At 40.5% G+C, this 21,033-nt stretch overlaps 2 protein-coding genes across 2 annotated transcripts; one reads left to right on the forward strand and one right to left on the reverse strand.

Moving 5' to 3' along the window:
• The first annotated feature begins 2,180 nt into the window (after nt 1-2,180).
• Nucleotides 2,181-8,767, forward strand: LOC103722173 (thioredoxin H4-1-like). Its single transcript, XM_008812627.5, has 5 exons — nt 2,181-2,434; nt 4,561-4,627; nt 5,458-5,574; nt 6,388-6,510; nt 8,184-8,767. The coding sequence occupies exons 2-5, from the start codon at nt 4,607-4,609 to the stop codon at nt 8,334-8,336; spliced, it is 414 nt and encodes a 137-aa protein (XP_008810849.1). The 5' UTR covers nt 2,181-2,434; nt 4,561-4,606; the 3' UTR covers nt 8,337-8,767.
• A 1,440-nt stretch (nt 8,768-10,207) lies between these two features.
• On the reverse strand, nt 10,208-13,821 carry LOC103722172 (receptor-like protein kinase FERONIA). The gene is made up of 2 exons (XM_008812626.6): nt 13,562-13,821; nt 10,208-13,435 (listed from the first exon to the last, which is right to left on the reverse strand). Exon 2 carries the CDS (start codon nt 13,149-13,151, stop codon nt 10,476-10,478), a length of 2,676 nt encoding a protein of 891 aa, XP_008810848.3. The 5' UTR covers nt 13,152-13,435; nt 13,562-13,821; the 3' UTR covers nt 10,208-10,475.
• Between the last annotated feature and the right edge of the window lie 7,212 nt (nt 13,822-21,033).

Below are 21,033 nucleotides of genomic sequence, written 5' to 3' on the forward strand. Positions count from 1 at the left end.
GTGGTTCCTCTATTGCAGATACAAGTCCTAACACAGTCAACCAATATTTAAGTTGTCTTTGCCACCTACGAAAATTTTGTCCACTAAATTTTTCAGGCTTAATACTATTAGCTTCTTCCATATTTGCCATTCTAAATTTTAAACTCTAAGTTTTTAAAGTTTAAAAAGGGCAGTAGAGTATTCAACTGTGAGGAAAAATAATAACAATAATGTCACTAATGAATAAATTTAAACAAGATGTTCCTAAGAGTATCTCTTAATAATATACTATGTAACAATAACTTTACTAATAATTGTAAAGGAAAACAACCCTAATGTCACCAATTAGATTTAATACTTATATCTTCACCAAAACTATTTTTTTTTTTTTAAATCAGAACAGTAAACTTTTTTTTTTATATATATTAAATAGTAAACTGTTTTTTTTTAAAGCAGTAAACTATTTTCTTAATTAAAAACAGTAAACTATTTTCTATATTAAAACAATAAACTTTTTTTTTTTTAACAGTAAATTGTTTTCTTTGATTAAATAGTAAACTGTTTTTTTTTCTATTAAACAGTAAACTGTTTTTTTATTTAAAACAGTAAACTGTTTTTTTTAATTAAACAGTAAACTGTTTTTTTGTTGAAACAGTAAACTGTTTTTTTGTTGAAACAGTAAACTGTTTTTTGTTGAAACAGTAAACTGTTTTTTTTTTTTTAACAGTAAATTGTTTCCTTTGATTAAACAGTAAACTGTTTTTTTTTTATTAAACAGTAAACTGTTTTTTTTATTAAAACAGTAAACTGTTTTTTTAATTAAACAGTAAACTGTTTTTTGTTGAAACAGTAAACTGTTTTTTTGTTGAAACAGTAAACTATTTTTTTTTTTTTTAACAGTAAATTGTTTTCTTTGATTAAACAGTAAACTGTTTTTTTTGATTAAACAGTAAACTGTTTTTTTTTATTAAACAGTAAACTGTTTTTTTATTAAAACAGTAAACTATTTTTTTTTTTTGATTAAACAGTAAACTGTTTTTTTGTTAAAACAGTAAACTGTTTTTTTTTATTAAAACAGTAAACTGTTTTTTTAATTAAAACAGTAAACTGTTTTTTTTTAATTAAAACAGTAATCTGTTTTCTTGATCAAAACAGTAAACTTTTTTTTTATTAAAACAGTAAAACAGTAAACTGTTTTTTTTTAATTAAAACAGTAATCTATTTTCTTGATCAAAATAGTTAACTTTTTTTTTATTAAAACAGTAAAACAGTAAACTGGTTTTTTTTTTTAATTAAACAGTAAACTGTTTTTTTTATTAAGCAGTAAACTGTTTTTTTTTATTAAACAGTTTAATATTAAAATTGAGAATCTAAAGCTAAACTATATATATATTATTATTTAAAGTGTATTCAGCAATGATTTCTATCAAAGATGAACAAAAACAGTGTTCAACTATGCATCTTGCAGAATATATAAACATATAGATGAAACAATATAACAACGGTTTTAGAATGTTGATCTACCAAGATGCTTTGTAGATATTTAAATCACATAAAAGAAAATCTAACAATTAATAAAATAGTGGTAAGAAAATATCTGGCCTGTGAGGTGCGAGAGGCACGCCAAAAGACGCACTGTCCTAAAACCGTTGTTGCCTCCCCACGTGCAGGTATTGGCGGTCAGCGACGGCTCCAAGATACAACCCAAACGGCTCACAGCGGGCCTAATCTACAGTGCACGTCTGTAGTAGGCAGATTACCTAGTCTATATCGGTTGCCCAATAATATAGAAAATTGTAAAAGAGAGAATGGTGGTAGAGAGAAACAATGAGAGGAAGAAGAAGGATTTTTTATTGTATTTTTTGTTAGATACAAGGAATGGCTCTTTTATAGGCCTTTTGTCATCCAACCATAACGGTTGAATACTTATGGCCTCATTAAGGCCATAATGAAAGATAATGGGAAGTTTTGAAACTTCCAAATGGAATTTGAAAAACTTAAAGATTATAACAACTCTTTTTTAAAAAATTTGGGGTTACAAATCTTTTTTATTTACACCTCTTTAAAACTTTTCAAAATTTATTCAAATTCCAACACAAAGATGGGGCATCAATAATAGAGCAAATATCATCTCTTATTCGTAAAATTAACGTGCCTCAATTTGTTTCCTCCATAAGTCGGACGCATTTGATGACAGCCGCAAGATTATCGTAGGCGTAGGTCACGTTTTCAGGTCAAAAACGTCGGCCCAGAGGAGTAAGGCGACATTTTTCGGCTTTCGCCCGAATTTAATGTTAGCGCTTGCCGTCAACCCCACTTTGACATCGTCGTTCTTCGCTCAGATTTCTCCTCCTTGGCTCCTTCCCAAAATCTACGGTTTCTTCGATCAAAATTATCGTTGGATTCTTTTGCCGAGAACAGTATCTCACGGCGAAATTGGCGAAGAGATTTTTAGGTATTTTCCTTTCCTTGTCAAGGCTTAAATTTCCATGTTTTCGGATCCTGGAGAGTTCGAATTGCTTCTTGGTTAAATCAGCGCATGGTTAGATGTCTTAACGGACAGGCTCTTTGTTTAATTGATGCAGATGGTTGTGTGAAAAGCTTCTTGGTTAAATTTACCGGTAGTTTAGAGATGTTAGTGAACGGGTTCCATATTAGCCGCTTAGTTTACGTTTATATTGGTTAAATTAGTGCAACCGCATCTGCCTGTGTCGTAATTTTAATGCTGAGCAACTCAAGAATGGCACATGAGATGATTGGTGAAATGTTTGACACGGTTGGAAGTTATAGTTGATGCTTTATTCTTCATGGGTTCTGAAAGTTGCTGGTAAGTTGTAAGGGTAAAACCTGCTAATCTTGCTAGCTGAAGGTTGCCTTTTCTGGCAGTCATTTAGTTTTGCAAATGAACCTCTTGATGACTATCGACTATAATTCAGAATTTATGTTATGTGTTAAGCGCAATTGTTTTGTCCAGTGGATCTAGCCTTAGACTGTATTTTAATGCCACACAGAACATAATTTGTGAACTCTTATGCATCACAGCATTTTTATCTTTGTCGATTCTTTGCACTGTGTCCTTTTTTATGTATGTTTTATTTTTTTGGTAAAATTTGATATAAGTTTTCTCAGTTCGAAGTTAACAAGTAAAATGTGCAAGTTTTTGAGGTCCATGAACCATAACAAATGACTGAGTATATTACAAATATCGTGACAAGCCTTATTCCGTCTATCTAACTTCGACATAAATATCGTAATCTTGACCACAGCTAAATGCGCGATGATGCATAATATTGTTAGAAGATTGTCATACAAAATGCAGCCATGGACATAGAAATAATCAGTGATAATTCAAAGTTGAACTTTGTGGGCCATGTGTTTCCTTTTGTTCTACTCAAGATTTTTGCTTGTTTTGCAACTATTATTACCAGATCTCTTTTCATAATATTCTTAGTTGCATCCCACCTTCTCAACTTACATTCCATTTGATTGCTTCTTTCGTTGGAGCCATTTACACACATGCTGGAACCTTATAAACTAGTTTTCATCATATAATCCCTGCTATACACCTATCTAAGTCTCTTTTGGCGTATTTATTTGCACCTTTGCACTACTTTATGGTGGGACATTACGGATCATGGTTTCCTTTTTGTTTAACTCAAGACCGATATCTATTTTGCAACCAGTTTCACCAAAACCGTTCTCGCAATATTCTGGAATGTGTGACTACCACTTTAGTGCCATATATCATCTGGTGCAACCGAAAGAGCCTTATAAACTGGCTATCATCACTTAACCTCTGTCATACTATTGGCATTTCTTTTGGTGAATTCACTGTGCATCCTTTTTTATTTTTCTAGTTTTACAACAATCTAACCAAAACTATCATGTTGTTTTTTTATTAATCATAAAACTAAAGCCATGCTAATAAGTTGTTTTCTGGTACCTCTCGGTCATCATTTTTTCCCCTAAAGTGTTCTCTCTATGCATATTCCCTCTATAGTTGCATTCCTTGCACTTCCTGGTGCATTATGTATCCACCTCAGTGTTCTCATCTCTATGGTGTCAATTGCATATTTATTGCCACTATTTTGATTCATAGAACAATGTTGTCATATATTAAGATATTCACTTAAGTATTATCATATTTTCAATGTTCCTATTTTTCTGGACATGTCTGATTGCCTAAATGTGAACTCACACTCTAATATCATCATACTGCTATCCTATAAGATATTGACTTTGTCTCACAAGAAGGTATGGGAAAATAATGGGCTGTTGGAAAACTAATGATAGCATTAATATCTTGTTGTCATAAGATATTTCTTCAACGTATTCTTTATTTACTTGTCACATATGATCATCACTTGATGTCTGATTAAATAGCCTGATTTCAATAAGAACATTATACAAATATCTTCTGGTGGTTCTTTTCAAAGTTTATTTTCAGTTACCTGGAGCATATATGTGGTTATGATATGCAGAATAATCTGTCCTTCTGCTCTTTCCCTCTAGGTATCTAAACTTTTCAATTCAATGACATTAGTTTTTGCTAATGATTTCTTTGTCATTTTCTATTTCCAGAAAAAGCTGGTGATCCTGTTTTCTTGACTGGAACTCCTTAGATCTGATGGGAATCTGCTTGGGAAAGGTTAGTTATGATATATAAAATACATGGAAACTATAGCTGATCATGGGCCGAGCAACGGGCCTAAATTCTATTCATTTTTAATTGGCCTTCAGGCCGGGCCTATTTAAAATTTGATCCTCTTTGTGCCCAAGCCCAGCTCATGATCAGCTCTAATGGAAACTCATAACGAAATTCAGTGAATGCAGTGCAATGTGTAGATAAATAACTAGTGTTTCTTGTTATGTGATTTCATAGTGAAACATGGAAGTATGTGGGTACACAAATGTGTGTGTTGGGCAATGGAGTGGGTTGGGGGAGAGGGGGCAGTGTACGGGTGATGGTGGCAGGCATGAAGATGAGCTTTTAAGTCACTGTTATATGGTCTGAGCTTTGAGCTTCCAAACATCTTCTGTTTAACATCACACTTGTCACATTCTTTGGTTTTTTGACCTTGCAAGAAACCTAATAACATTACAAATTTAATTGAACACTGGAAAAGATTTCAGTTTTAAACACTCCATTATTCTTGATTGTACACAAGCCTTCTCATCACATGCACAGACAGATATCTATATATTGAAATATTACGTACAAATGTTTATGCATATATACATGTATGTATGTGTATTTATATTTATGTTTGTATATGTGTGTGTGCTTGTGGGCATGTCTGTCTTTGCACATTTGTATGCGTGTGGCCGTGTGCGCATGTACCTTTATACCTGTTGGTTTATCTCGGTACTGGATCGGTGTGTTCATGCTTTCCTTGGCAACCTTTTTATAATTATATGACTGCATAGTAAAATAAAATGGTGACCAACTAATAGCTTTTGTTCTCTCATCATTCGTAGTATGGGGGCCGTGGTGACTCTGATGACATAGACTTCAGAGCTGGAAATGTGCATGCAATTACTACCAAAGAGAGCTGGGAGGAGAAGATTGCAGAAGCAAACAAAGATGGCAAGCTGGTAAGCAACTTGATAGGACCCACAATCTAGACACAGGGGCATATGCATGCAGCGCGCGCGCGCGCACACAAATGTCCATGTGCACATAAACTTAACACTTTTAATGTTCACTCTTATGCAAGGTTCATTGTCTCGATACCGGACTCCATACTGGTGCCATACTAGCACAGTATCGGTACAGAGTTTTTAAGTTTCCAAAATCCACATACAAGGAAGTGGGGTTTTATATAAATATGCTTGTGTGCATGTGGTAATTTAACTGCACATATTAACATGCATCTGTGTGGCCTGCAATGAAAAAAAGAAGTATGGTAAAAATCTATAAAATATATCATGTGCTTATTAAGAGGTTCTAGCATCCATAAGTCTGAGCACATCAGATTCAATATTGCCAACGTGATTGTTATATAATATCATTATTGTCGGCTCAAGCACCAAAAAATTGAGGGCATTTATCTGATAGTATCAGTCTGAACTCTGGATATGGCCTTGAATACTACATCTAAAGAACTGGCAGTCTTGTACCAAAAAAAAAAAAGAACTGGCAGTCCAGCTTTTATCAATCACCTTGCTTTAAATACAAACTTAGACCATTTACGAGCATGCAAGATGCAGATAAACATTAGACATGCATGTCCATGCTAGGTGTTTGAATTCCAAATCATAGCTTCCATGTTGATCAGAGAGTTTGGGAGTGTGAATTTTGACTTTTTTGTTTAATACTGAGCACACCTTTGTCAACTTAAAGCCCTCGCATGTTTTATTCAATGTTCTAGGTTTTCATGCAAATCACATATATGTTTTCTTCCACAGGTTGTGGCAAATTTCAGTGCATCTTGGTGTGGCCCATGCAGAATGATGGCACCTGTTTATGCTGAGCTGTCTGAGAAGTATCCTTCTCTCATGTTCCTGACAATTGATGTGGATGAGTTGATGGTATGATCTGCTCTTATCTTCAATCTTGCCCTTTGCACGTTCTGTTTGATGCTTTCAACAGCTACTTTTTCTGATGGTCCGTTGTTTCTTTTTACATATATTTCCAATTAAGCATTGAATGTAGTCTTTTCAGATCTACTTTTTGGTTAGTTTCATATCGGTCTTGGCTGAATTCAATCAGTTTTGACTGAAAGGGATTGGTTTTAGCCGAAACTTAAACCTTGGTTACAATTATTGAATCATCATCATCATCATTGTTATCCCAAATGCGCTATTGATGCTTGTTATCTTGTTCTCTACCTCATGGTTTCCGCCACCTTATTCTTTGTTGTTACAATTGATATTTCTTTCATCTTTGCTTTTGCCTTGGTAATATAGCACACCTATTGGTTCAGCCACTAATCCCACTTGGTTTCTTAGGACAAGTGAGATCCCTATTAAGTGGCTAAGGATGTAACCAGAGTTGTTATGATCTCTCATGTGATGTTTTGTATGATGAGCAAGCAGTTCTGTTATTAGCAGTTCTGTTATTGGGTCATTGTTGACTATGGTTCTCAATTATGAAGATTCAGATGAAATAGTTGTGTCAGGGAAAGCTGAATAATCGTTATTAAACTTCTGTACTTTGGGGAGTCAGTTGTTTATTAATATTCTAAGTTATAAATTGATGGTTCAGGAAGAAGGCATGAAATGAGATCCTTCATTATTATTTTAATCTCTGTGGAAGCCTATCAAACCAAGATTCTATTATTTCTGCAGTCAGCTTGGTGCCAGCAGATCTTTACCATGTTTGTAGTCTTTCGTCATGTTGTATGGCTTCAATCCTGTTTCAGCACCACTCACTCCAAGGGCGAATTGCATATAAAGACAGAGCCTCAGCTTAGCACATGGAATTTTTCTAGTTTTGTTTAAGCCTTACGATTCTGAAAAAAACTTGTGCCTGAACATCAACCATTGTTTGAGTCAATATCGGGTCAAATTTTTGGATAACCAACTGAATATTTTGTTAAAGCCCTTGTCTACCAACCTATATGTTGTTTCTCAGACTCACTGCTACGCATACAAGCAACCAAAAGCTCCTTTGAACTGCAGACATGGTTTCATTTGATTCACAAGGCTCCATCTTGGTCGACATTTTTCAGGTCATTTACATGGTTGAGGAAGGCGAGTTAAAACTAACTTGAACATCAGATATACAACAGAGAATGTGGATGCAAATTGAAGGACATGTAAAAGGTTTCGGGAGCCTTTTGTAAGGTAAAATGTTGAATGCGGTAAAAAGTATCAAGCTAACCATGATGTCATGCAACCCATCCTGTTCATTGTGCCTCTATTTGACACACTTTCTGAAAATTGTATGTATTGGAGATCTCTGGACATATTTCCTGTAAAGTATGTTTTCTATGGACCATTATTTGTTTCATTATTCAATCCAAGAAGATAGGCCAACTGCTTATTACCACAATATAGAATTTAATGGTCTGGAAAACCTTGTGCACATATAAATCCGGGAACAATATGTTACACGTAAAACCAACTTCTAGATTGTGGCAAATACTTTAATGTGTTGGCTTTAGTATACCAAGTCAGATTTGTATCAAGTTTGTGTTTATACGTGGAATGCGTTCTTTGTTGACAAATATGGAGATTGAATTTGTAAATTGTTGTTGCAGGATTTCAGTTCATCATGGGATATTCATGCAACTCCAACATTCTTCTTTTTGAAGGATGGGCAGCAGCTGGATAAGCTTGTCGGCGCCAACAAACCTGAACTTGAGAATAAGTTAAATATGCTTATTGAATCCTCATCCCAGTGCTCCAAGTGAATCCATCTGGCTATTGAGATGCTGAATAAGGCTTTTCCCTGTCATATGTATTCATTGATTCTATGTTTGGTTGATAAGAGTACCTCGTATCTTTTTCCTGTCTCTCATACGTGGCTTCTTCGTCAGAATTGCAGTTAGTTTCCAAACCGGACCCCATTGTACAGCCTTCCTACTGCTGCCTTGAGTTCTTATAGAACATGAGGTGAAAGGTTACAAGTCAATAAAAGAATAAAGAACTCATTTGTGCATATCGCAACCAGGGATCTTAAGTTGGCTGAACCCTCAGTTGTCATCTACTTGATTGGTGGTTCTGACTTTTGAACAGTGGGCCAAGGATACGTTTATTGGTGCAGTGATTTCCTTTGTCATGTACATTGACTATGTTGGTATTTTTGGTAATGACAAATAGGTTGTTCCTTAGATTTCTTGCAGCTGGTTTTACAGTGTTTGTGAATATGTCCGCTTCATGACTTGGTGAGAAGATGACTTGCAACATTGCAACCTTTGTTGCAACATTTCTGGGCTAAATTGGAAATGGTTATTTAGGTTAGATCTACATGCGAAGCCTATTAGCATTTTGTGAGATCCAGATATGAACCTTTGATCAAGAATGAGATGTATTGGTTTGTTTTGTGTTGGATCCAACTTGATCCAGTCTGATGAGATCAGTCATGATTAAACATCAGGTCAATGAGGCTTTGCATCTGATTTATTGCATTTGGAGCAGGTGACAAGCCCTGTGACTCCTTGCTGCTAGGATCCAATAAACAGTAGATTTTGCAGCGGTTCAGTACCAGCAGAACAGGAGAGAAGGATGGTAAGAGGCTGCACAATGAGGGTGTTGAAATTAAAAACAATTCGCTTATCGTAAACATCGACTTAAGCACCGCTAGAAGGGAAACAGTCCGAATCATAATCTGTTGCAATTACAGACGTCCAGGACTCATCGATGAAGTGCTTGTATATTGCACCTATGATTTTGATAGAAGCCCCCTCATCTACCGTACAGCAGTATATTTATAGTTCACAATATATTATAGTTACAATCAATTTTGTTGATGTGCCAATTGCTAATGTGGACAGGAAGATTTGTTCTTTTAAATTATGTATTTAATATGTGCCATCACAAGGAAGCGCGGCCAAATTTGAGGTGAAGGCAGGGCTTGCCTCCAATCCATGTCATTGATAACCCTATTTACTTCCCCATAAATCACAAGCCACCTTTTTTTTTTTTTTTTTTTTTGCTAAAATAGATATTTCATAGATTACGAGTTCGGATGCGGTGCTTCAATCTTTTGGTGGCTACGTTTCAGCGGATCCACATCAGAGAGAGACACCCCAACAACGCTCTCAGAAGTCCAAAGAACAAATGATTTCTTATGAGCAAGTGGTTTAAGTCACCTCCGGTGGAGCTTTCCACCTAAAGACCCAACGAGCGTCCTTTTCCATTACTCTCACTTTTCTTCTTTTTTTTTCTTCTTCTTCTTTTTTGCGATAGGCAATCCATACCATTCTAATATGAATATATCTAAGGTCAAAAAATAAAATATTCTGAAATACCCATTCCACGGTCGCCTAATCTGCAGCTCTATTTGTCCCGGTGCCTGTCACCTATTCACACAACATGTCAGTACTGGGATGGCCTCCTTTCCGGCCGGCCTGTAAGCAAAAGACCAGCACCATGCCACCAACCTCTGTAGTCAGCTCCCACCCACAAGTCAACGACACTATTTAGACCTGTGGAGCTCGTGGCTTGAATGGTCCTCTTAACACAGAGAGAGGAAGAAAAACGAGGAGGAAAGTCTAGAAGAAAATATCAGACAGGCAGCTCAGCAGGTCTGAAATTTCAAGTCATTAAGCTGATGAGGAAATGAAGAAAGAGCATCCAAAGCAAATATTTATAGTCTCCTTAACCGAGAAGCAACAAATTCACAAAATAACACCCCACAACTATTGTTGCAACTAACAACCAAAGCATTCTTAAGAATACAAGTCATATATCACATTGAATTCAGGAGATCTCAGCGTCTGATAGAATTACAACATAACTCATCAAATAGTACTGAATATAGAGATACATAGTAGCTAGTTCTCAGTGTTGAGATACACGATAGCAGCAATCCTCGCCTCGATTTTATCTCACCGCCCTTTAGGGTTCACGATCTCTGAGAACACGGCGCTTGGTGTCAGTCCATCAGAGTCCTCGCTTGCAAGGCTTCGCCCTCCTATGCTCACTGTGGTGGTTGTGGTTGTGGTTGTGCTCAATTCGACCGACGGCTCATTCGAGTCTTTCTTCCCCACCATCATCAGAGGCGTGCCTCCATCTGATACTGCACCACCAATGAGACTTCCACTTTCCTCTGCACCCTCTTGTAGCTGGAGTGCAAACTCAAGGTTCCAGAGGACATCACCCATTGATGGTCGCTCGATTCCCTGATCAGCCACACACTTCTCTGCAGTTTCTGCAAACTTCTTGAAGCACGGTGGAGCAATCTTGCCCTTGAGATAGGGATCGATGATCTGATCGAGAATGCCCTTCTTCTGGCAGTGCAGTGCCCACTCGGCCAAGCTCACTTGTTCCTTTGGAAGCGTCGGGTTCAGAGCTGGCCGAGCACACAGGACCTCAAACAATACAACCCCAAAAGAATACACATCCGATTTGTCGGTAAGTTGCTGCCGCCTGAAGTACTCAGGATCAAGATAACCAAAGCTTCCCTTCACCACCGTGCTGACATGAGTGTGGTCGAGTGTAGGACCAGTCTTTGAAAGCCCAAAATCTGAAACCTTTGCAACCCATTTATCATCCAACAGAATGTTGGTAGTCTTCACATCACGGTGGATGATAGTGTGCTTGGCACCAGTGTGGAGGTAGTGAAGCCCCCGAGCAGCACCAATGCAGATCTCAAGCCGCTGCTTCCAAGGGAGAGGTGGCTTCTGGGTCTTGTAAAGGTGCTCGCGGAGTGTCCCATGGGCCATGTAGTCGTAAATCAGAATCATCTCGCAGTTCTCCTCGCAGTAGCCGATCAAAGAGACAAGATGGCGGTGACGGAGCTTGGACAGCATCTCGATCTCAGTCTGAAATTCATGGACACCTTGCTCAGACATTGGGTTCCCACGCTTGATTGCAACTTCAGTGGAGCCGCCATCTATTTCCCCACGGTAGACCTTTCCGAACCCGCCAACACCAAGAAGGAGGGCCTCGTCGAAGCCATTGGTGGCAGCCTCTATCTCTGCAAACGAGAAGTGGCGGCAAAGGTTGGACGGGAGCGACGGGGCTGAGCTCCCCGTTGTGTTCGTCTTGGCTGACGCCGCCGAGTGCGAGTTGCCATAGAGGGCGAGCGGCAGCCAACCTGATGGCCCGTCACCGGTGCCTCCTGCATCCTTCCCTCCCTTCTTCTTTTGCCTGCAAAACCCAAGCAGGCAAAAGCAGGCAGCCAACAGGACGACGACCCCACCGATCACCCCACCAGCAATCACCGGAGCTTTACTCTTGAACTTGCCATTATGGTGATTGAAAACCTCATCAGGATTCACATCTGGCTTGGGACGTGGTTCTGGATTGGGCCCAGCAAGACTTCCATTGCTGTTTTGCAGCTTAAAGACCTCCATCCCATTCAAGATAGCATCATACATCTCTGGCTTGGTTGAAGGATCAGGATGGAGTGCAACCCACAGATCCATCAAGCCGGTCGCTGAAGGGATCAGCACATAGTCCTTGTACACTGGGATGCCAATTCCATTGCTCCAAGCAATCACATCAGCGCCATCTTGGGCAGTCTGGTTGTTGAGATAGATATCGAAGACCCTCTGGTTTATCTTTGTTGTTGGATACTGGATCTCGCAGAAATGCAGCCTCACAAGGTGGTAGAACCCAGCATCCACTGGAAGGATCCATGTGAGATTATAGTTCAGATTGACTTGGGCATCAGGCCCCATCGACCGCGCTGTCGAGTATACATCCACCGGCGCGATATATGCCGGCAAAGTGGTCGGGTACTTGATTGTAACATTCGGGTCGTTGGAGTATGAGACCCCGATCGCAGCCCCGTAGATGTATGGGGAGTCATCATCCCATGAACGAAACAAGCCAGAATCTTGGATGGGAGAAATGGCTTGCCCGCCCACATTCAACCTGTGGACGGTCTCGATGGCCCAGTCCTGGTCGATGGGATACTCTGTGGACGTCCCAGCAAGCAATGCGCTGCCGGTGGTAAAGATGTCAGGGATGGAGACGATCTCGATACCGTTCACGAAGGCATAAGAATGGGGGTGGTCGGCAGAAGGGGTGAAGGTGAGGTTGAGACCGCTGGAGGAGACATTGACGGAAAATTCGCGGACGAGGTAGGCAAAGTTAAGGGCATCGGCGGTGAGGTAGGCGCTGAAGTTTTGGAGGAGGGTGGAGGATGCGGCGGTGACGGAGAAGAAGGCATCGGAGGCGGCGTGGCCGGAGTAGTTGGAAGGATAGAAGTAAAGGCGAATAAATTTCCGGCCTGCACCGAGGGGGAAGGTGTAGGTGTAGGGGGAGGTGAAGAACCGGGCAGTCAAGTAGGGGACTTGCGGAACCGACGAGTCCTGGGACGAGGCCGTGAGGCCAACGCCATTAATGGAGGGGGCGTACTTGGAGCCGGCGTCGGCGGTCCAGATGCGGCCATCGGTGTCCTTGTCCTGCCCGGAGGCACCGCAGTTAAGTAAAATGTTGTCCCGTGGGACGTAGGTGCTGTTGGTGCTGTCGGCCGCCGAGATTTTGCCGACGGCCAGCAACAAGAAGAAGGAAGCGCAGAGAAGGATGGGAGGTAAAGCTCGAAACCTCCTCATGAGGAAAAACAAAGTCTTTGTGGGGGAACAAAAAAAGAGCTAAGATGACGGCTTCTACTGAGAAATACACAGAAGAGGAGGATTTAGGGAGGTGAGGGTTTACGAAACAGTAAAAGAACGGATCTTTCGGGAACCAGGGTTTCGATCCATGAGGAAACACCCTAGATCCAACAGATCGGACTTTGGACAACGAATTTAGAGGGGAACCTACGATTTCTAGCAGGAAATCAGCAATCTAATTCAGCTAAATTAAGCAGACTAGAAGTAGATCCAGCCGGAAGTAACTGCCAAAAAAACAAAGCAAGATACAAGAAGAAATGGACGATTTAGCTACGGGAAAAACTCAAAAAAAATCAACAGAAATTAACAAAAATCCAATGATATATGCCATAAAAACGCTGAAGGAGTACCTGAGACGAGCTCCGAGAGCTGAGAGCGAGGAGAGACGGATAGAAAACAGAAGAGAGAAGGGGGTTTCTAAAACCACGGGATTGGGCTTTCTGTAATCTTTAGTAAGATCGTTTCTTTTTAGTGTAATGAATTGGCCAATGATAGAAAATATTAAATAACGTTGGATAATCGGTCTTAAATCTCAAATGGACGCGGTTCGGAGATCCAGCAAAATGAATGCCGAACTGGCAATTGGAGGAAAGGGCAAGATCTGATGGCTAAAGCTTGCCAGCCTAGCACCAGGGAGTCGATCGGTGGGATCGTGGGGTCCACCATAGTGGGATTCCGCTGCTTGGATGATCAGAGCCGTTGGATTACGCAATTTCGTCACGTCGACGCATGGGGATCGGGTCGCAGGGGCTCGCTTGGTGGGTGGCCGTTTGAGGCGGGGCGAGCGGCGTACATCTCATTCGTGCACGATTTATCAACCGGGGGTCAACACACGGAGAAAATATTTCCTATGTACACCACGGCTAATAAAGGGCTCGTTTCGTTCGCGAAAATATTTTTCCTTCTAAAAATATAAATTTTAAAAAATAAATTTTAAAAAAAAATAAAAAAAGTACTTTTGGCATGTTTGATTGATCATTGAAAAGTGACAAATTTCCAAAGTACTTATGTTTGGTTGACCATCTATTTTTCTGGAAAAGTTATGTATAATTTTTATTATGCCTTTAATAAAAATTAGATCTTTAATGCCTCTTTAATACTTCTTTAATTCTGAAGAGACTTTTTGGAAAAAAATAAAAATGGAGTGATTTCCGTCTCATGAGAAAGTAACTTTCCCATGTTTCTCATGCGAAAGTCTTTTCCATGAAATGTAGGAATCATATTTCTATAGGAATACAACTTTCTCGTCTCTCTCCTTTATAAACTCCAACCAAACAAGAGGCATCTCATTACTTTTCCGTTGACCACATTTCCCCTCCTTTTTTTCCCGCGAACCAAACGAGCCCAAAAAGATTTTTTTCATGCTCTTCTTCCTCTCCTTCCTCCCCCTCATTATAGGAAAAAAAAAGGAGAACCTCACTCGCGTAGCAATCCTCACTGGGCCCCCTCCCTGCTAGAGAGTGTTGGATGTAGACAGAAAATTTTTTACTCATATCTTCTCCACCTGTGACAGAGCCCCACCAGCGTGGCAGTCCTATCTCCAGTAAGTACACCACACCAGCACCTCCTAAGTAACGGCAGATCAGATAATAATTTTATCGGACAAACCAGGTAGAGGTGATGCCGGACCAAGTTTTAAATGGAAGAAGGAGAAGAGGGGAAGAGAAGGAGGAAGAAGAAGAGAAGAAGGAGAAGGGAGGAGAAGAGAAGAAGAGGAAACGTGGGGGAAAGAAATCTTTAATTCTTCATTAAAACCCTAATCAACATAAAAGTTCCCTTTAAATAGGGCCCCATAAGAACAATTAAAATAAACCCCTTACATTAAATAATTCCCCACAAATAAGCCCTAAAATGCAAATAAGCCCAGAATAAAATAAACCACAAATAAATCCTAAAACACAAATAAACCCAGAAATAACAATAAGCAAATATGCAAATAAAATGGGGACCTAGCTGATGTCCCCATCAACTCCTCCCGGGTGAGAAAAACTCGACCCTGTCGAGTGTAAATCGGGTCGGCTGTCGTACTTGTCACGACCCCCGCCCCGTTCCCGGCGGGCCGCCGCGACGGTCCTAGGATGCGGGTAGGCATAAGGCCACCAGCCACCGCGTAGAACCCTACTACCTATCAATCATCAATAAATCTTGAAAAATTTGGCATGATGCATGCACAAAATGATCACTTTTTCTATAGTGACCTGTCAGGATTATCTCAATACATACAACACACTACCTGTCAGAGCAGCAATCACATAATCCGTCACATAATGAACCTGGACAATATATATCAATACCTTATCTCAGGCATATAACTCATCTGTATAAAAATCTGGTTCTCATTCCATCCATGGTCAAACCCATATCCACAACAGGATCTATGACTGTAACTATACACTATATACAATAGAAGGTTCATAATACACCAAAATGTATAAACCTTTATCTACATTATACTATACTATACTATGGAGCGGCACAGCTAGCAGGCAACCACTAATCCTGCTCCTCTCTATACAATACCTGCCCTGCAATCAAAAACACCAAACTGGAGAGTGAGTATATAAATACTCAGTGAGTGGAGTAGAGAGTACTATGCACATGAGACCAGATATAATCATGGCTCGAGGTGAAATCTCAAGATCAATAACAAGATGAACATGATCTCAACATAGAGAATATGGAGTAAGTCATCAATATCACCACAATCAATCTCAACTCATCTGAAGCATATATGGAATAATCAAGTAAACATATATGCTAATCATGAATATGCTCAACATGTCATAGTACTGAATCATATAAATCAGGTGTCAATAGGCTGAATCATCAACAAGACAGCTATCGGGAGGTGGGTTTTACGCCCCAGGCGAACCAGCAACAACTCCCTACTGCCATATGCATACATCGAATATGACACCACACCAATATGTAAATCATCACTAGACAGCTGTCGGGAGGTGGGTTTTACGCCCCAGGCGAACCAGTAATAACTCCCTACTGTCACATGCATATGCAGGATAAGACACCATACTGATAATGTAAATGCTAGACAGCTGTCGGGAGGTGGATTTTACGCCCCAGGCGAACCAGCAACAACTCTCCACTGTCACATGCATATGCAGGATAAGATACCACACTGATCATGTAAATGCTGGCCAGTATCCAGAACAGAAATTCATCTCACATCTACATACTAAACGGCACCTCGCGGGAATTCTACATCCGCGGAAAGCCATACTGCACCTCGCGGGGTCTTACTATGCCCGGCGGCAAGTAGAATATAAGTCGTAGGACCGGCCGATCCTACGCCTAGGGCCGTGTCCCCCCCTAGGAAGGGACTGGGCTCCGCCCACCCAGAAGGCTACTATGTGCACAAAGGCCGATGTTCAACCCCCATCGACTATAGGTGTCCTGCAGATACTGCCAAGCCATGCATAAATGTCATAATGCACCCTCCCAATACTCTACTAAAAAGGAGTATGATCAAGACTACCACTCACTCGACTCCGACCCAATCATAAACTAACATCAGGGTTGGGAGTGAGGGGTCAAGGGTGTGCAATGCAACTCAATATACCATGAGAAGGGCTCTACAAGTCTTTGAAATAGAGGAAATGAAATCAATTTACAAAAGAAATTATTTCACAATTCGAAATCAATTTGATTACTCGTCAACCCCTCGTAATTCCTCTCAATGTTTCCTCAAATGCATGTACAGAATAATCAAGCATGGAGAATCAAGATTATAGAGGAATCTACTACAATATCAATCAATATGCTCAAGTGGAATCAATTCACACTTGGCGACATTCATGAAAATGAATTAAGGATGCTCATGGTGCAAAGTACATGACTCCCACTCACCTGTCAATCCGGCACAGTCCTGATACGCCTCCAAAAATCTACAGCAGGCAGTGGAGAACTTTTTCCTCTTGTTCCCTAGCTTCTTGCCCAACTGTGACATGCATTTACAATACATTTAGTCTTGTATCAAGGGCCATAATCTACGTGCCAATTATAATATAGGGAACTTTAATTGATTCAACTCCCCCGTTCCCTAAATCTTTTCTTTTCTTTCTCTTTTTCTTTTTCTATTAATTAACTCACCATTTATGTGTATTAGAGACTCCCTTGCACGAGTACAAGGTTTTCCTTAGCTTAATCTAGGCTTAATACCCTATTATAGCATGAAATTTCCTATTTTTCCACCTGGATGAACAGTAACCCGGACCGACAGTCGGTTACTTCATCCCGGGTTTGATCCACTTTCCAGACTCCAAATTTGATGAAATTTTTACCTAACATTCTACACTCATAGAGGATTCCAGAGAGATAACATGCATCATCATCGGAGGCCGTTTGACCCCCTAAATAATTCACCGAATTTGGGACTTCGACACAGTTTTTCCGTAATGCCGGAAAAATTTGTCGAAATCCGATTGTTCCTCTTTTAACCACCTCTACAATCCTTATCCGACCCCTCTAGACTATATCCACCCTTTGTATAGCCTAATGTCATCAAAAGACTAGATAGGGATGGATATTTACCTTTTTCCTTTTGGAAATCGAGGTCCTTGCGTAGAGAAGAAGAAGATCTACACTTTTCCCTTCAGCTGGAAGTGCAACCGGGACTCCCTTCCACCTCGAATCCCTCTTTCTTCTTCTTTTTCTTCTTCTTCTTCTCTTTTTCTTTCTCTCTGTGTCGTCTGAGAACCCTCCCCCTCTCCTTTCTGTTTCACTCCCGTGAGCCAGCTCAAACCCTCCAATTAAATCACATCAAGATACTATTCACCCTTTTTTAATATTATTAAATTTTCATTTTGCCCCTAACACTTCAACATATCTACCGTTATGCCATTAACTTTTGATTCCTTCCAATTTTACCCTTACCACTTCAATGCATCTACAACTATGCCATTATCTTTTGATTCCTTCCAATTTTACCCCTTATATCAATTTTAAAGGACTATTCTATCCTTTTTTATATATAAAAAAAAAATTTGGGGTTATTACATCCTCCCTCCCTTATATAAAATTCGTCCTCGAATTTAAAAGAGTAAATTACCTGATTACTCAAAGGGGTGAGTGTATCTGCTCTTCATATTCTGCTCGGTGTGGTATTGGGAATTAAATAATTTGGGAGTGTTTTACCTTCTATCTCTACCACACAGGTAGGATACACATACTTCGCTTTTATACTATCCTCTACAGATGTACTAATAGCTAAGGGAATATGCATTAATATCTTATCCTTAGCTAACTTTTTGGCAAAATAAGGGGACACAAATGAATGGGTAGCTCCAAAATCAAATAACACTATAGCTTTAATCTTATCAATGAGGAGCATACCTGTCACAGCTGCATTTGATGCCTGTGCCTCCTGTGGATTTACCGTAAACACCCTTTCTTGCCCTCTGCCTGCTGGAGCTAACAGCTGAGATGGTCCAACACTCTGCTGTGATGCTGGTGTCTGACCTCTGCCTCTGCCTACAGGCCCCCTACTACTAGGCCTGTCTATCTGTACAGAAGGGTAGGATGCCAAGGGCACAAACTGCTGGGTGGCACCCTGCGGGCATTCTCTGGCAAAATGACCCGGCTGTCCACATCTGTAGCACACTCCCTGGCCCATTCTGCATCTATCAGGGTGCTGCTTCCCACATATGTCACACACTGGCCATGATTGGAACCCGGATTCAGTTCTGGCCATAGTGACTGGAGGACGAGGTACTGATGGTAGAAAAGTATCTTGTGATTGACCTCTTCCCCTCCATTTTCTCTTACGTGGGGCAGATGGAGTTGAGCGTACAGATTGCTCCGTCGGGCCCTCCGAGAGATCTACTCCCTCAGATCTACCTCTACTGCTTTGCTCCTTCCCCACACTCATTTTTCTCTATTCTCTTTCAGCTCTTTCCTCTTTGTTTCTGGTCTCCCACTGTTTTGCTTTATCTATCAGCCTAGACAAGGTGGGGACCTCTACTGCCAACACCGCATTATAAAGCGGGGAAATCAGACCCCGCCTGAATCTTTCTATCCTGGCAGCTTCAGTGGGGATGATGTAAGGAGCATACTTCCCCAATCTAGTGAACTCACGAGCGTACTCAGATACGCTCATTCCGGGCATCTGCTTCAGCCTCTCAAACTGAAGAGCCCGATTCTGCCTCTCAGCTGGAGACAAAAACTCATCCATCACTGCTTGCCTGAACTCTTCCCAGGTTGGAGGATTCCTACTGTACAATCTGTCCTCCACGTGCCGCTGGTACCAGCCCCAGGCATCTTCTTTCATTGTGAGCCCTACAAGTTCTATTGCCCTTGCATCAGAACAGGGCAGTCTCCGTATCATCTTTTCAGTCTCCTCCAGGAATCTCTGAGGATCTTCACCTTCTTCCCCCTTAAACTCTGGGGTTCTGAGCCTCAGAAATTCCTATACAGTAATCCCCTCATCATCTAGAGCCCACCTGGCCAAACTTCTTGGCACAACTACAGGAGGTGGGATGGATACTACTGACGGGGCAGGAGGTTTCCCCCGAGCAATCTGCTCCCTCAGAGCCTGATTTTCCGCCAGTAACCATTCCATCAATGCATCTCTACTTCCTACCTCTCCTTGATCATCAACCCTCCGTCTATCAGCAGGACGAGATTTTTCTCTTTGGGGCTCGACATGTGCAGAACCCGCATCCAATACTATATCTGGCTCCATCCTCCTTTCAGGACGAGCAGGTCCTCTCCTTGGAGGTATTCTTTATATCTCTCTAAAAAAGTCAAAAAGAGAGGATGGTCGTTACACACTGAGTCATGATATATTTTACTGAGTTGTAAATGACTCATAAAATAACATACAGAAAAATCCTATGCTCCATAGTATAATCCTATACTTAATCCTGACTCATCCTATTGCTCTGACAAGACTCTTCTTAACCTTTGCTCTGATACCAAGCTTTGTCACGACCCCCGCCCCGTTCCCGGCGGGCCGCCGCGACGGTCCTAGGGTGCGGGTAGGCATAAGGCCACCAGCCACCGCGTAGAACCCTACTACCTATCAATCATCAATAAATCTTGAAAAATTTGGCATGATGCATGCACAAAATGATCACTTTTTCTATAGTGACCTGTCAGGATTATCTCAATACATACAACACACTACCTGTCAGAGCAGCAATCACATAATCCGTCACATAATGAACCTGGACAATATATATCAATACCTTATCTCAGGCATATAACTCATCTGTATAAAAATCTGGTTCTCATTCCATCCATGGTCAAACCCATATCCACAACAGGATCTATGACTGTAACTATACACTATATACAATAGAAGGTTCATAATACACCAAAATGTATAAACCTTTATCTACATTATACTATACTATACTATGGAGCGGCACAGCTAGCAGGCAACCACTAATCCTGCTCCTCTCTATACAATACCTGCCCTGCAATCAAAAACACCAAACTGGAGAGTGAGTATATAAATACTCAGTGAGTGGAGTAGAGAGTACTATGCACATGAGACCAGATATAATCATGGCTCGAGGTGAAATCTCAAGATCAATAACAAGATGAACATGATCTCAACATAGAGAATATGGAGTAAGTCATCAATATCACCACAATCAATCTCAACTCATCTGAAGCATATATGGAATAATCAAGTAAACATATATGCTAATCATGAATATGCTCAACATGTCATAGTACTGAATCATATAAATCAGGTGTCAATAGGCTGAATCATCAACAAGACAGCTATCGGGAGGTGGGTTTTACGCCCCAGGCGAACCAGCAACAACTCCCTACTGCCATATGCATACATCGAATATGA

The sequence above is a fragment of the Phoenix dactylifera genome, chromosome 17 (assembly GCF_051530095.1).
Source record: "Phoenix dactylifera cultivar Ajwa chromosome 17, Ajwa_hap1_PhDact_Kaust_v1.1, whole genome shotgun sequence".
Lineage (NCBI taxonomy): Eukaryota > Viridiplantae > Streptophyta > Magnoliopsida > Arecales > Arecaceae > Phoenix > Phoenix dactylifera.

Excerpts from the sequence above, each read along its gene's own strand:
- LOC103722173 (XM_008812627.5), top strand. The coding sequence starts at position 4,607 with ATGGGAATCTGCTTGGGAAAG. Across the intron at positions 4,628-5,457 it reads TGGGAATCTGCTTGGGAAAG|TATGGGGGCCGTGGTGACTC; the intron begins GTTAGTTATGAT and ends CATCATTCGTAG. Across the intron at positions 6,511-8,183 it reads TTGATGTGGATGAGTTGATG|GATTTCAGTTCATCATGGGA; the intron begins GTATGATCTGCT and ends TTGTTGTTGCAG.
- LOC103722172 (XM_008812626.6), bottom strand. The coding sequence starts at position 13,151 with ATGAGGAGGTTTCGAGCTTTACCTCCCATCCTTCTCTGCGCTTCCTTC.